The sequence below is a fragment of the Schistocerca serialis genome, chromosome 2, assembly GCF_023864345.2.
Source record: "Schistocerca serialis cubense isolate TAMUIC-IGC-003099 chromosome 2, iqSchSeri2.2, whole genome shotgun sequence".
Taxonomy (NCBI): Eukaryota; Metazoa; Arthropoda; class Insecta; order Orthoptera; family Acrididae; genus Schistocerca; species Schistocerca serialis.
In genome coordinates, this window is record NC_064639.1 from 602,991,083 (window position 1) to 603,007,924 (window position 16,842).

The following is a 16,842-nucleotide window of genomic DNA, read 5'->3' on the forward strand; positions in this document are numbered from 1 at the left end:
GCCAAATGGTGATATACATCTCTGTGGCGATTTCAAAGCCACTGTAAATGCTCAATGCCTTATCGACACTTACCCTATGCCTCAACCTGAAGAATTGTTCGCTATACTTGCTGGAGGCCAGTATTTTTCTAAACTTGACCTGTCAGAAGCTTATCATCAACTTCCTCTCGACGCTGCTTCCCGGCAGTTTCTGGTCCTTAACACGCCTTTCGGCCTCTATCAATACCAACGATTGCCATTCGGGGTTGTCAGTGCCCCTGCTCTCTTTCAGCGATTCTTGGAGCAATTATTGCTCGCTGTCCCTGGGTGTATAAATTATTAGGACGACATTGTTGTCACTGGCTCTACCACTGACAAACATCTTCAAAATCTCCGCACACTTTTTCATGTCTTACAGACTGCCGGTCTTAAGTATAATCTTCAGAAATCAAATTTTTTTCAGGCATCTATCACGTACTTGGGGTTTCAACTCTCTCGGGATGGTATTCGTCTGCTTCAGCAAACTGTCACTGCGATCGATGCCCTTCCTCACCCTGCATCTGTTAAGGAACTGCAGGCCTTCTTGGGGAAAATAGCATACTATCACAAGTTTTTACTGTCTGCTGCTTCAGTGGCTCAGCCATTGCATCGCCTGTTGCATAAAAACGTGCCTTTTCTCTGGTTCATGTCATGCGATGCGGCTTTCCAGAAATTGAAGACTATGCTGAAACAGGCCCCGTGCCTGGCTGCTTATCAACCTGGCCAACATCTTGTTCTTGCCACAGACGCCTCTCAATACGGGGTCGGTGCAGTCCTTGCGCACCATTTTTCTGCCAGTGAACAACCCATTGCTTATGCCTCCAAAACACTCACGAATGCCCAACAACAGTATTCTCAAATTGAAAAAGAAGCTTTGGCCATTTTTTATGCTCTTCATAAGTTTGGTGTTTTTCTCTATGGATCCAAATTTCATCTTGTTGCAGATCACAAACCACTTGTTTCCTTGTTTCATCCATCAACGTCACTTCCCGACAAGGCTGCACACCGCTTCCAGCGTTGGGCTCTTTACTTGTCTCGTTTCAATTATGAGATTCATTTCCGTCCGACGGCTCAACTTGCGAATGCTGATGCACTGTCTCCCCTTCCCATGGGTCCTGACCTGGCATTCAATAGGGACGAACTTTTGTGTTTCCACCTGGATGTTGATGAGCACGGGGTTGTGAACGGGTTCCCCATCACCAGGGACCAGCTGGCGGCTGCTACGGGTTCTGACCCTACCCTCTCTCGGGTTTTATGCTGTATTCAGAAGGGTTGGCCAGATCGTCTGTCCGCTAAGACTTCTGATCCGTTGCGGAACTACTACGCTTTGCGTTACCGCCTCATGGCTAGGGATGGTGTTATCCTCCTTTCCACCGAAAATGCTTCGCCGCGTGTTGTGGTACCTGCGTCTTTGTGTGCTTCAGTCTTGTGCCTCCTTCACCAAGGGCACTGGGGTGTCTCTCGCACAAAATCTCTGGCGCACTGTCATGTGTACTGGCCCGGCATCGACTCTGAAATCGCACACATCGTCGTTGCCAAGCGGCCCTTGTGTGTCACAGGCCGCTGCCCCGAAGTCATCTTTGTCACCGTGGCCTTCGCCTGAGAAGCCCTGGGAGCATATTCATGCTGACTTCGCGGGACCTTTTTTAGGTACTTATTGGCTTCTCGTTATTGACGCCTACTCTAACTTTCCTTTCATTGTCCGTTGCATGTCGCCTACCACCGTGGCAACCATAAATGCTCTAGCTCGCATTTTCTCTTTGGAATGCCTTCCCTCTACTCTTGTTACTGATAATGGTCCGCAATTTGCCCCCTTCCAATTTTGCGGATTTTTGTGCCCGTAACGGTGTCATGCATGTCACGGCGCCTCCATTCCATCCACAGTCAAACGGTGAGGCTGAATGACTGGTCTGCACATTTAAGGCTCAGATGAGGAAACTCCTGACTTCTTCTGCTGCTGATGATGCGCTTCTTCAATTTCTGGCTTCTTACTGTTTCACCCCCATGGGCGACCACAGCCCGGCTGAGCTCTTACATGGCCAACAGCCCTGCATGCTACTTCATCTTCTGTGGCCTTGCACCTCACGGCCGCGGGTGCCTTCGCTTGGCCAGTTCACCGCCAATGACCTTGTATGGGTACGGGGATATGGAAGGCGGCCAAAATGGAGTCGTGGCCACATCTTACGACACCGTGGCCAACACCTGTATGAAATCCAGACGGACGTAGGTGTTGCAGTGCATCATTCGGACCAGCTGCGGCCTCGTGTGCTGGCAACGCCTGTTCCGGATGCCGCTACACCACCTTCAGCTCTACCTGACACTCGGGATACAGGAATCTCTCATTACTCAGAACGCAGTCCTCTCACCATCATATCGGTGCCAGCACAAGAACTGACGCCACCAGGAGACCAGCCCATGCAGGAACCAGATGACCATCATCTGTCGGAGCAACTCTACTCGCCTCCTTCTCCTACGGATGCAGACATATCGCCCATGTCTCCTGTTATAACAACCGGACTTGCCACAGCGGGCAGACTGGTGCACGGGACCCCAGCAGATTCGACCCCCACGACTCCTGTCATCTCGACCCGTTATCATGAGGGACACTTCCGTCCGTACGGGAAGCCGCCTCCTCGTCTTTACGACCAGTCAAACAACACCTATGGACGTTAGCAAACTACAGGCCACCTCCATCAAGACCTGTGCAAAAAATTCAAAGGGGGGAAAAGTGTTGTGACTCACCGATCTTTCAAAGTGCCGCTGCGCAGTTACGCGTGTCCTCTACATGCGGCGCTGTCTGCCAGTCATGCAGCAGCAGTGCCACCTAAGCGGCCAGCCAGTCAGTGGCCGCTAGACTTGGACTCGGTTATGATTTGACTGTTAAAGTGTACACACGTCTTACTCTGTTTACTTGATCTGTGACTTTCATGTATTGTGTCTTCCTTGAAATATATTTGTTCAACTTGAAGTTATTACAATAGCCCTCTACTGATTGACAATGGAGTCAATGTCGTGTTGGATGGATAACCTCCCAATCATCCATGTACTGCTTCCTGTGGAGTGCATTCTTCATTGTGCCAAACAGATGGAAATCACAAGGTGTGTTATCCAGGTTGTAAGACGTATGAGGAAGAACAGTCCAATGGAGCTTTTTGTAGTTCCTATCAAGTGCGCAGACTTCTGTGAAGCCTTGTGTTGTCATGGAGAAGGAGAAGTTCATTTGCATATTTGTAGTGACGAACATGCTGAAGTCGTTTCTCACTTTCCTGGGGGAACACAGGTCAGCTGGCGTGCATGAGATTGGAGAGGTTTGGTCAAGCTTGTTGCAGTGATGACAAATGTCTCACCCAATGATGCACTGTGCTTTTGATCACTGCCAGGTCTCTGTAAGCATTGTACAAGTGTCTATGAATACCTGCCAATGCTTGGATTTTCTACCAAAAGAAACTCAATGACAGCTCTCTGCTTGAAATGTACCTATGTTACAGGTGCCATTTGGAATGCTATGTATAGCGCCGCCACCTATCGGAACTTGTGAAACTATAAGGACTAAATCAGGGATACTCGACAATGTCCCACAACAAATTCTGCAACTTTTCAACTGAAATGGGCCAAGAAAAAAAGTGTTGCATTCCAAAACAATGATAATGGACCATAATGGAATTACATCAGGCGGTGTTGAGGGAACTAGATTAGGAAATGAGACACTTACAAGTAGTAGATGAGTTTTGTTATTTGGGCAGCAAAATAAATGGTGATAGCTAAGGTAGAGAGGATATGAAATGCAGACTGGCAATTGGAAGAAAAGCGTATATGAATAAGAGAAATTTGTTAACATTGTATATAGATTTAAATGTTAGGAAGTCTTTTCCAGAAGTTTTTGTATGGAGTGTAGCCATGTATGGTAGTGAAACAAGGTCAATAAACAGTTTAGACATGAAGAGAATAGAAGCTTTCGAAATGTGATGTTACAGAAGAATGCTGAACATTAGATAGATAGAGCATGTAACTGAATATAGTTGGGGGGGGAAAAAAAATGTATGGCACAACTAGACTAGAAGAAGGGATTGGCTGATAGGACACATTCTGAGACATCAAGGTATCAGCAGTTTAATATTGTAGGGAAGAGAGTGTGTGTGTGTGTGTGTGTGTGTGTGTGTGTGTGTGTGTGTTTGGGGGGGGGGGGGGAGGTAAAAATTGTAGAGGGAGATGGAGAGGTGAAACTTTTAGCAGATTAAGAAGGGTGTAAGTTGCAGTAAGCAGATTAAAAAGGGTCTAAGTTGCAGTAGTTATTCAAAGATGAAGAGACTTGCATAGGATAGAGTGGCATGGAGAGCAGCATCAAGCCCATCTTTGGACTGAAGACCGCAATGACGTCACGTAGTGAATCTCTCCTCCTCCCCCCTCACCCCCCTCTTCCCCCCTCCTCCCTCCTGCCCTGTACATTTCCTTGAGACATGAAACTTCTGTCCACAAATTTAGAGGTCATGTGAAACTGAGCTTGCCCTTCTCTCACAAGCTGTCCTGTGAATCATGGATGAACAATAACAGACAGATTCTATATTCCTAGATTTTCCAAAAGTGTTTGACACGGGGCAGTACTGCAGACTGTTGACTAAAGTCTGAGCATATGAGTTAGGCTACCAGATGTGTGAGTGGCTCAAGATCTCTTACATAGTAGAACCCAATAAATTGTCAGTGTTCATCAAAAACAAGGTTATCATCAGAAGCACCCCAGAGAAGTATGTTGAGGCTGCTGTTATTCACTTTGTACATAAATGATGTGATGAACAGGGAGAGCAACAATCTGAAGCTGTTTTCTGATGACATTGAGGTGTACAGGAAGGTTTCTTCATTGAGTGACTATAGCAGGATGCAAGATGACTTAGACAAAATTTCTATTTGGCTAGCTTTAAATGTAAAAAGGTGTAAGGCAATGCAGATGAGTAGGGGAGACAATTCTCTAATGTTTGAATACAGCATTAGCAATGTATTACTTGACACATGATGTTGCAAAGCAATATGATACAGCATGAGAATGTAAGGATTGTAATGGGAAAGGCAAATGATCGACTTCGGTTCTTTGGCCGAGTCTTAGGAAGGTGTAGCTCATCTATAAAGGAGATGGCATATACAGTGGGATTACAATTTTAAGTTCTCCGATTTTACATTTTTCACGATTCTACGCCATAAATTGGTAGCCCCTGTGAAAAACCTTTAAGATCAATGCTAAAAGTTGTATAGTTTTACATTTCTTGCTAGTAAGGTTTACCTTGATTCTAAGTTCTTACTCAACGTCTCACTTGACTTTGTCACATTTTCTTCCTATTGACATTTGATGTAAATGAATGAGTTACAAGTGGCACAAAAGCCAGATGGTTCGCACTATGGGTGGTGCCAGAATTAAAGGTCTGTTTAAGGCCATTGTGGAGAAGTGAGACGCGAGAGAGGAAATGCTGACATAATCCATGATTGGTGTTGCCAACACAACTTGCAACATTTCGCTTCACTGTGCAGTTATGGTACAACTAATGCTAGGTTGCAGTGGTAGGGAAAAAACAAGACAGTGTAAGCAAAGTTTTCCGGACCAAGCCAATATATGACAATGGGCCCAGCCACCGTCTTTTATTGTGCCACATATAACTCAGATTCTTCTTTTTGCATGTAATTCTGATTTACTGTATTCAGCAGCAAAATCAATTGTCAACCCATTAAATTTAAACAGTGAGTCTCGAGAAATGTACTCGGTCAGAATCAAGAAAATGTTGCCCATTTCTGGCTAATGAACTCTCACTGACTGGCAGCTTACTAAGTCACCCAATAGCCAGCACAGCTACCACACCACACTAACACATGTGAAGTGAGCTCACCTACTGGATGTGTGGAGAGGGAGAGTGGCGATTCAATGATAGGAGTGCAGGTAGGAGTGAAAGCATTTTGTGAAGTGCTGAAAATATACTTCTAGTGCAGATGGTGTGCTTTGACAGAGATGTCCCAAGGAAATAGAACAAGGGTTTTGTAATAGCACATTTTAAAGACTTGTGTTCAAATCGGACAAAGTACAGTTCCAACAACTACGTTCACTACTCACATATATACTTTGTACCACACACACCACACACTGTAGATCGTTAAAGATTGGCAGCAGTGACAGAGGGCATGAAGCGAAACTGTAGGACCTAAGCTTTCTTTCAACATTACATTTTACACAGTGTACAGAAGTTAACTTAGCTGCCTTCTAATTAGCTTGTAATTTCAACTGGAGAAGTAAACTCATTTTTTTTACATCTCCGTTTCTCTCGCCAAGCCTAAAATAATACTTCAGCAGTGGTGAGCAAATGAAATGCAGCTTGTAAGAAAAGCATTAAACAGTAACAGCAATGGTGACAAAGTGCGTCATTAAGCAGATGTCTGAATTTATGCTTATGGTTTAACCACTTATCTGGTGTGATGTTTTCGGTTTAGTTCATGTTCATCAATTTTTGCTTTTTCTGGGTGAGCACAAAGGAAGATCTCTCAAAAATGCATGTTTTGAATGTATAATTTGTGGTCATAGCATATTAGAAAATAGCTTGATTGCCTTGTATCCACACACCAATTTAAAGTTTTTGATGAATTTTTACTTGATCTTACACATCTGTGACTTCTTAAGAAATAATGAAACTCACTAACACAAATTATTATATAAACTTTGTATTGTCATTTAATTTCCTTCACTTAGATTTTATACAAAGTATTGGAGAGGATTGCATTTTTTAATCATACAAAGGTGATTTAAAAAAGTTCTTGGTATCACCACGAGAGGTCAGTGCTAGCACAACGAGTTGTTCATGTGATATTCATTGGACTGTTGTCTGTAAACACGTGTCATGTCAGTGCTCTTGGAAGATAGCTGTGGCGGTGACATGGCTCTGTTGTTGTTCCCGCGTAGTAATGTGCAAAGGTGGAAAAAATTCGAGCAGTGATTAAGTACATCATAAAGAAATGTATGAAAGCAAAGATCATTCATGCTGATTTCCAGAAACTGGGTGACTCTGCTCCTTCATATTCAGGTGTTGCCAAGTGGACAAATGAATTTAAATTTGGTTGGGAGAGCTTAGATGATGATCTGCACAGTGGTCGGCCAAGATGTGTGGTCATGGAGGATCACCGATTGAAAGTGCTCACACATGCCAGATGTCATGTGAAAGGGTATATCACATTTTAACTGAAGAATTAGAAATGAAAAAATTATCTGCAAGATGGGTGCCATGACTCTTGACGCTGGATCAAAAACACATGAGAATGGACATATCAGAACAATGTTTGGCCCATTTTAGAAGAAATGAACAAAATTTTTTGCACCGGTTTGTGACCACAGATGAAACTTGGGTGCACAACCATGAGACAAAACAACAGTCAAAGCAGTGGAAACATGCTGATTCTTCGTCACCAAAGAAAGCAAAGACAATTCCTTCAGTGGGAAAGGTCATGGCATCAGTGTTCTGGGATGCGAAGGGGATTCTGTTTGTAGATTATCTCCCTACTGGGCAAACAATTACTGGAGAATAGTATGCTAATCTTCTGGGCAAATTGCAACAAAAGACACAGAAAAAAGGCTTGGTTTAGCAAGGAACAAAGTCATCTTCCATCAAGACAATGCATGCCTGCACACATGTGCTGTTGCCATGGCAAAATTATGTGAACTAAGGTATGAATTGTTGCCACACTCACCTCATTCACCTGCTATGGCTCCATCAGACTTCCATCTATTCCCAAAACTGAACATTTTTCTTAGTGGATGAAGATTCACTTCAAATGAAGAATTGATAGCCGGCGTTGACAACTATTTTACAGGCCTGGAGGAAACTCATTTTTGAGATGGGATCAAGGCACTGGAACATCGTCAGATCAAGTGCATTAATCTACAAGGAGACTACATCAAAAAATAAAAAAATGTTTCATTGATATAAGTACTTTTTTTCTATTCCGTTCTGAGAACTTTTCAAACCACCCTCGTATATGCCAATTATGAGTGTTTTTGCTCGTGTTTGGGGGAGGGGGTTTACATTTTCCTTGATTCTGCATTTTCTTCAGTTTTGCGTTTTTTAAGTCTGGCATGCACGAAAACATAAAAAAGGGTTTTGCTGTAGAAGACTAGTGTGACCCATTCATGAGTACTGCTTGAGCATTTGGAATCCCCACTAGACTGGATTAAAGGATGACATCAAAGCAATACAGAGGTGAGCTGCTAGATTTGTTACCTTTGGGTTTGATCATAGCACAAGTGTAACACAAATGTCGGTATGCTTCTGTGTGGGCTCTAATCTCTCTGATTTTATCCTCATGGTCTCTTCGCGATATATACGTAGGAGGGAGCAATATACTGCTTGACTCTTCGGTGAAGGTATGTTCTCGAAACTTGAACAAAAGCCCGTACCGAGCTACTGAGCGTCTCTCCTGCAGAGTCTTCCACTGGAGTTTATCTATCATCTCCGTAACGCTTTCGCTATTACTAAATGATCCTGTAACAAAGCGCGCTGCTCTCCGTTGTATCTCTTCTGTCAACCCTATCTGGTACGGATCGCACACTGCTGAGCAGTATTCAAGCAGTGGGCAAACAAGCGTACTGTAACCTACTTCCTTTGTTTTTGGATTGCATTTCCTTAGAATTCTTCCAATGAATCTCAGTCTGGCATCTGTTTCACCGACGATCAACTTTATATGATCATTCCATTTTAAATCACTCCTAATGCGTACTCCCAGATAATTTATGGAATTAACTGCTTCCAGTTGCTGACCTGCTATTTTGTAGCTAAATGATAAGGGATCTATCTTTCTATGTATTCGCAGCACATTACAGTTTCCTACATTGAAATTGAATTGCCATTCCCTGCATCATGCGCCAATTCGCTGCAGATCCTCCTGCATTTCAGTACAATTTGCCATTGTTACAACCTCTCGATACACCACAGCATCATCTGCAAAAAGCCTCAATGAACTTCCGATGTCATCCACAAGGTCATTTATGTATATTGTGAATAGCAACGGTCCTATGACACTCCCCTGCGGCACACCTGAAATCACTCTTACTTCGGAAGACTTCTCTCCATTGAGAATGACATGCTGCGTTCTGTTATCTAAGAACTCTTCAATGCAATCACACAATTGGTCTGATAGTCCATATGCTCTTACTTTGTTCATTAAACGACTGTGGGGAACTGTATCGAACACCTTGTGGAAGTCAAGAAACACGGCATCTACCCGTGAACCCGTGTCTATGGCCCTCTGAGTCTCATGGACGAATAGTGCGAGCTGGGTTTCACACGACCGTCTTTTTCGAAACCCATGCTGATTCCTACAGAGTAGATTTCTAGTCTCCAGAAAAGTCATTATACTCGAACATAATACGTGTTCCAAAATTCTACAACTGATTGACGTTAGAGATATAGGTCTATAGTTCTGCACATCTGTTCAACGTCCCTTCTTGATGACCTGTGCCCTTTTCCAATCCTTTGGAACGCTACGCTCTTCTAGAGACCTACGGTTTGCTGTGAAGTTCCCTTTGCTTCCGCAGCAGTTTCCTAACTCGGTTGTTGTACCATGGTGGCTCTTTTCCATCTCTTACGATCTTGCTTGGCACATACTCATCTAATGCATATTATACGATGGTTTTGAACTTTGTCCACTGATCCTCAACGCTATCTGTACTTGGGACAAAACTTTTCTGTTGAGCTGTCAGGTACTCTGAAATCTGCTTTTTGTCGCTTTTGCTAAACAGAAAAATTTTCCTACCTTTTTTAATATTTCTATTTATGGCTGAACTCATTGATGCAGTAACCACTTCCTGATCGCCAATTCCCTGTTCTGCGTTAACTGTTTCAAATAGTTCGGCGCTGTTTGTCACCAGAAGTTCTAATATGTTATCACCACGAGTCGGTTCTCTGTTTAACTGCTCAAGGTAGTTTTCAGATAAAGCACTTAAAACCATTTCACTGGATTCTTTGTCCCTGCCACCCGTTATGTACGTTTGAGTCTCCCAGTCTATATCCGGCAAATTAAAATCTCCACCCAGAACTATAACATGGTGGGGAAATCTACTCGAAATATTTTCCAAATTATCCTTCAGGTGTTCAGCCACAACAGCTGCTGAGCCAGGGGGCCTATAGAGACATCCAATTACCATGTCTGAGCTTGCTTTAACAGTGACCTTCACCCAAATTATTTCACATTTCGATCTCCGTCAATTTCCTTCGATACTATTGCACTTCTTATCGCTATAAACACGCCTCCCCCTTCACTGTCCAGCCTGTCTCTGCGGTATACATTCCAATATGAGTTTAGGATTTCATTACTGTTTACGTCTGGTTTCAGCCAACTTTCTGTCCCTAGTACTATATGGGCGTTGTGACCGTTTATTAATGAGAGCAGGTCTGGGACATTTCTATAGACGCTCCTGCAGTTTACTATTAGCACATTAATATTGTTATTCCCTACTGCCGACGATGAACATTTCACGTAAGGACCATGAGTATAAGATGAGAAGAATTAGGGCTCGTACAGAGGGTTATAGAAAATATTCTTCCCTTACTGTATTTCCAAGTGCAAGAGGAAAAGAAAGGACTGTTAGTGGTATGTAACACCTTCTGCATGCTCCATGTTCCATATGGTGGCTAGTGCAGTATGTATGTGGATGTAGTTAACAATGCAGGAATATTTATAATGTGTTAATTTGTATTAGGGTTAGTCAGTGTGGTTAATATGGAAAATAATGAATTTTTCAAGGAAATAACTTCTCATACTATCCAGGGAACAGTCATTATTAGGTAAACTTTTGACAATTAATTAGAAAGGTAACCAAGTTTACTTTTATTTTGCAGGTTTACCAGTGAACGGCGTCATTTGTGTTCACCATTACATCTTGAACATGTGCAGTGGGCTGCTCGCCTTGTACCAAATCATAATTTGCTGCACTTCCGAAAAAATGCAGATTTAGATGGGTTTGTTCCAGATCTTTCAGCAAAAACACGACATTCACATGAAATATATCAGTTAAAGGTTTCAACAGAGCCAGGAAATGGACTTTTCGAAGTCTCCATGCGATACAATATACAAGAAGACAGCTTTACCATTCGGGTAAGTGTTTTAAATAGTAGCATGAATTGTTTTTTCCTCTGATAAATTTAAGAAGTGCAATGAAACTTTTCAAATTTATTACGGTCTTCTTTAGCTTTTTAGTGTGTTGCATAATACCGACTACAAGGAAAAATATTGTTTTGTCAGATACTTATCCTCTAATGTCCAAACAGTCATGAAGTGGAACTTATCATTTTAGAATGTAAGAGGAGAGATCTGGTTATCTCTAACTTGAAAAGTAGTGTAGAAGTCCTGCACCAACTTTCCAATACCTAAAAAGTAAAACTTAACTTCAAGGCACTATTACTGTACAGTAGGTTGTCTCGCTGAGTGAATGCTGCTCCACTCTGTGCCTGAAACATAATGGAATGGCACTATTGGCCTTCCTGATCAAATTTCTTATAAAGAAAGGAGAGTGGGAACTCAAAATGCTTCTATAATGAGGCCCTTCTCTTAGAGACTTCTACATCCACCCAAATGAATTTCCTGGTTAAGGTAAATAGCTCGTAGAATTTCCAGCTGTGGCAAAACTGAATAACCTTTGTACTAAGTGTTGCTATGGAGAACTGATAGACACTGTAACAATAACACTGCAGTAAGGATAATGTAATCTGCAGTGCACAAGACATAAAAAAATCTGTGAAGAAATACAGAAAACATTTGGTTTTAAGTTAACTTTCAATGATGGCCCCACCAGATCATGTTTAAGGTATGTTCATATTTCCCGAGGAAAAGAAAGAAACCTGAATGGCTGGATAAGGATTTGAACCACTTTCCTCCTGTATATGAGTCCAGCGCCTTAATCATTGTACCACCTTGCACTCAGTTCTGCTAAGGTATATTGATTTATTACAAAACTGAGCATTTAAAACATAAAAAAGTTGGGGCTTTTCCCACTGGCATTTAGAGACTACATGACAAGAAACTATGCTCATTACCAAAGTACATCACGGTTGCATCACAAACCTGTAAAATTAGTAATAGTAGTAGTAGCAGCAGCTTTATTCATTTGTAGATCTCGTTTACAAGGATATAGGACATGTCAAAGTATTTACAAGTTTAGACCAATTTAAAATAAGCTAATTCATATACACATACATTTACAGACTTCTAGTTAGAAACAATCATTAGATTTACTCCTGGTGTACAATAATTTTTTTTTACAAATAACATATTAAATAATGTAATGCTACACTGTTCACTCGTATCTCACTATCAGTCACTGCACACACTATACACATTGTTTCAGAACACTTCACTCATTAAGTGCACACACACATCACACACACACACACACACTGGTGATCTCTGGGCCATTTTCTGTACCACAACTTCCCATTTGCTATCCTGAAAAACTGAGTCAGCATCCCTCTATAATGAGTGAGATGTTGACCTCAGAAAGAGGAAGAGGTGTTAGTATTGTGCAATGCATAGCTTGGGAGTAAGTTTTTCTAGAAAAGGAAAAAGAAGGAAAAAAAGGTGTTATGTGGAAGGTTGGATGATTTATAATCATTATTATTATATATTTGTATAACTTTTTTTTTACCAAACCCCTACTCTCTTTTATCTAAGTAATCCTTCAATGTATAAAACGTATTGTATAACAGGCACTTTGTAGCTGCCTTTTTAAATAAGTGTATTTTTGCAATTTCTTTTATCTCTTTTGATAATTTATTGTACAGTTTTATTCCTTGGTAGCAAATGCTATTTTGAGTTTTATGTTTATTTCTTCTTGGCAAATGTAAGTTGAGTCTAGCTCTTGTTCCACGGTCACAGACAACTATTTGTGCAGTAATTACCAATGTCATTTTTGATGTGTACAACTGACTGGTAAATGTATTCACACAGAGCAGTTAAAATCCCCAGGGTTTTGAACAGATCTTTACAAGGAGTTTGACTTCCATTTTTGGTTATGATTCTTATGGCTCTTTTCTGGAGCTATAACCAGTTAGTTTGCAGCTGAAGCCACATAACAGTTTCATTATATCTCAATAGTTTAACTCTGTGACTTGTATTTTTTAGCAATATTGTCTGTAGAAAGATCTGATTCAGCCATTTATATTGATTAGTTGTCAAAAAATTTAACCATTGTATTATGGAGTGTGGATTCCAATAATTGTGTGGTTAAGCATTGCAATATGAAATCTACACGGTGTAATGACAAGGGCTTGAATAATGGAGAAATTGGGTTTAAAGTTTGGTAAGACCTTCTCAGCATGGGTTCTCAGTGCTTTCTCTAAGTCTTGTCCAGAAAATATTGAAATGGTTTTTACCTTCATAATGTATCGCAACAGACTGTTCACACACTGAACCTTACGTTCTCCTTCTGAGCTAGTGAAAAATTCCTCTGTCTCTGTCTCTGTGTCCCTCTACACCTTTTACTTTTTTTATCTTCTTCAGTTCTGCTACACAAACATCAAAAATGAATTTTCAGACAGAAATTTGCCTTAACATTTAAATCATTTTCGTGAATGTGCTGAAAATTCCAGTAATGATCCATTTGATTATTGGCCTTTTTCGGTGTTTTTCATTTCCTAACAATGCTACTATTACCACATTGCCCCCCGTTCTCTTATCTGCTTTCCTTATTTTCAGGTTTTACACTTTTTATTGGTTTCTCATTTCATATCTCAGATAATATCATTTATATTCACATCTGCTTTTATTCAAGTTCTAGAATCTCTCCTCCCCTTGACATGGTTTATGAGAAACAGATATGGATCAAATTATTCCAATCCACCACATACATAACAGAACGCAGCATGTCATTCTCAATGGAAAGAAGTCTTCTGAAGTTAGAGTGATTTCAGGTGTGCCGCAGGGGAGTGTCATGGGACCGTTGCTATTCACAATATACATAAATGACCTTTAGGATAACATCGGAAGTTCACTGAGGCTTTTTGCGGACATTGCTGTAGTATATTGAGAGGTTGTAACAATGGAAAATTATACTGAAATGCAGGAGGATCTGCAATGAATTGAGGCATGGTGCAGGGAATGGCAATTGAATCTGAATGTAGACAAGTGTAATGTGCTGCGAATACACAGAAAGAAAGATCCTTTATCATTAAGCTACAATATAGCAGGTCAGCAACGGGAAGCAGTTAATTCCACAAATTATCTGGGAGTAGGCATTAGGAGTGATCTAAAATGGAATGACCATATGAAATTAATCGTCGGTAAAGCAGATGCCAGACTGAGATTCATTGGAAAAATCCTAAGGAAATGCAGTCCGAAAACAAAGGAAGTAGGTTACAGTACACTTGTTCGCCCACTGCTTGGATACTGCTCACCGGTGTGGGATCCATACCAGATAGGGTTGATAGAAGATATAGAGAAGATCCAACAGAGAGCAGCGCACTTCGTTACAGGATGATTTAGTAATCGCAAATGCGTTACAAAGATGATAGATAAACTCCAGTGGAAAAGACTGCAAGAGAGGCTCTCAGTAGCTCGGCACGGGTTTTTGTTGAAGTTTCGAGAACATACCTTCACTGAGGAGTCAAGCAGTATATTGCTCCCTCCTACGTACATCTCACGAAGAGACCATGTGGATAAAATCAGAGAGATTAGAGCCCACACAGAGGCATACCGACGCTCTTTCTTTCCATGAACAATACGAGACTGGAACTGAAGGGAGAACTGATAGAGGTACTTAAAGTACCCTCTGCCACACACCGTCAGGTGGCTTGCGGAGTATGGGTGTAGATGTAGATGTAGATGATGTATGTTGGTTTGCAGAAGACAGTATTACATGATGTTGTTAAGAATAACAAAATATATTCAATAGCATAAAGACGCTTCAGCTTAGTGAATGCGTGAAGAATGCAGTGTTATGTGTAACTGACATTATAAGACCGAGAGAGAAACAGGGTATAAAGTGCCTCTCCATGTAGTAGTATAAAAATCAGGTTCTCAAATAATTTTGAAATGACTGTTGCTAGCGTTTTTAAGTGTCTGATAAGTATCTGACAGGAGCAAAAAGTCTCATTTAACATTTGAAATGACTTATTACATGCTGGTAGTGGGGAAGTCAGAGCTGAAGCATAAGCTGACGTGTGTCTTATCACTCTGCATGATTTCAGGCATGAGAAGAAACAACTAGAAGACGGCTGTAGGATTTGGGAGGAGGAACAATGCGATACTTAGGATAAAGAGGTTTGATTGTCTATAAAATAGTGTTGTGAGGAGAATATTGGTACAAGTTTTGTAACAAGTGGAATTCAGATGAAACAACAAGCTGACATGTGTTCACTGATCTCATACCTTATAGCACCCCTATTCCCACATTGGCATGCAAAAAGTTTCCAGATGATGGAGTGCATGGTAGTGTGGAACGTAGATGACACTGTATGGCCATACATAGGTCACATTATTTCGGTAGATTACAAGCTTATTAGTGTGTTCTGAACTAATCTTCTATGACATCCCAGGCATTTTTGATTATGGCAAATCAGCATGGGTCTCAAACTTCCTTAGCATATGTTTGGTCATTTGGCATTGAAAACAATCATGACAGAAAATGCCATATCCTGGGAGAAGATATCATTTATGAAAGGAGTAGCAATAAAATGAATGTTGTCCATAGTTTTCATGGTGCTGTCTGTAGCAACGTCAGGTTTCCTAAAATATAATCTCACCAAAGCCACAATGTCCAGTGATACAAGTGTTCCCTTGGAAGGTCGCATAACCAGACAGGGACAGTGATCACCTGTAATAGGAAGCTGAATTGTTCAGAAGAGGCTACTTATTTCTGTTCTTCATTGGAACAAGAATGATGTTGGTGTACCCACTGAAGTCAAAAATGAGAATGTTATTGGGTCAGTGAGCAGGCAAAAGTATGTTATCTGCTAACTAGTACCTTTTTTTAACAATGTGCAGCGAATGATTTGTACCAGAAATGTTTGCCTAATCAGCGTTACAAATTTGTTATGTCCCACTCTTGGATGAAGCGTAAACATCCTACGCTTTACAGTGAAATGCTTCATACAAAATAAATGGTCATTTAATAGATACTAATGATTGTGAAGCTTGTTAAAGCTAAGACGCCATTACAGCATGCCCTTTATCAAAGTCAACTGTTGTGCGTTAGGTCATACTCACACTTTCCAAGATCATCTCAAAAAATGTTCTGTACTCAGATGCAAATTACCTGCTGTTGTTAGCTCCTTGTTTATAGTTTATTGGTTGTCATGCTAGTCTACACTACAACAAACAATTTATAACATCAAAAATGTTTTTCTCAGTGATACTGTTTCTTTCTAGTTATAGAATTTGATCCAGGGAAACTCTTTTTACATAAGGAAATGGTTTTTGTTGTAGTGCTTTTGGAGCATTGGCCACAGTGTGTCACTTTGGACTATACAAATGTTTTGATTGTTTTGATTAGATTAGACCTCTGTGAAAGTAGGATTGTATAGAAATATGATAACTCACTAAACTTCTTATCTCTCAAGGGGAACTTTCAGATGGGACCTCTTTGATTTTTGTCATATGTATAGGATTTGAAAGTCAGTGCCTGGACATCAATTTCCTTACAACAGTAGAATGCAATCCCCTGCCCCAGAAAGACGCCAAAAAATCACTTTTGAAGATTAAGAGGTGTTCCAAGCTTTAAGTATAAAGGTAGCTGAGTGAGGAGTATGAAAGTATGATAATCACAAATGTTTGTGAATAAGGACTTTTTTTGACTGTTAGCTTAAATGGTTA

The 16,842-nt window shown here is 41.0% G+C and overlaps 1 protein-coding gene across 2 annotated transcripts in view; it reads left to right on the top strand.

Annotated features, from left to right (window-relative positions):
• LOC126457643 (uncharacterized) overlaps positions 1-16,842 on the top strand; it is a 323,891-nt gene that overhangs the window by 301,320 nt on the left and 5,729 nt on the right. For both annotated transcript variants that reach the window (XM_050094116.1, XM_050094117.1), the window contains exon 12: positions 10,878-11,133. In XM_050094116.1, coding sequence (XP_049950073.1) covers positions 10,878-11,133 — 256 coding nt within the window. The remainder of the gene's footprint in view (positions 1-10,877; positions 11,134-16,842) is intronic.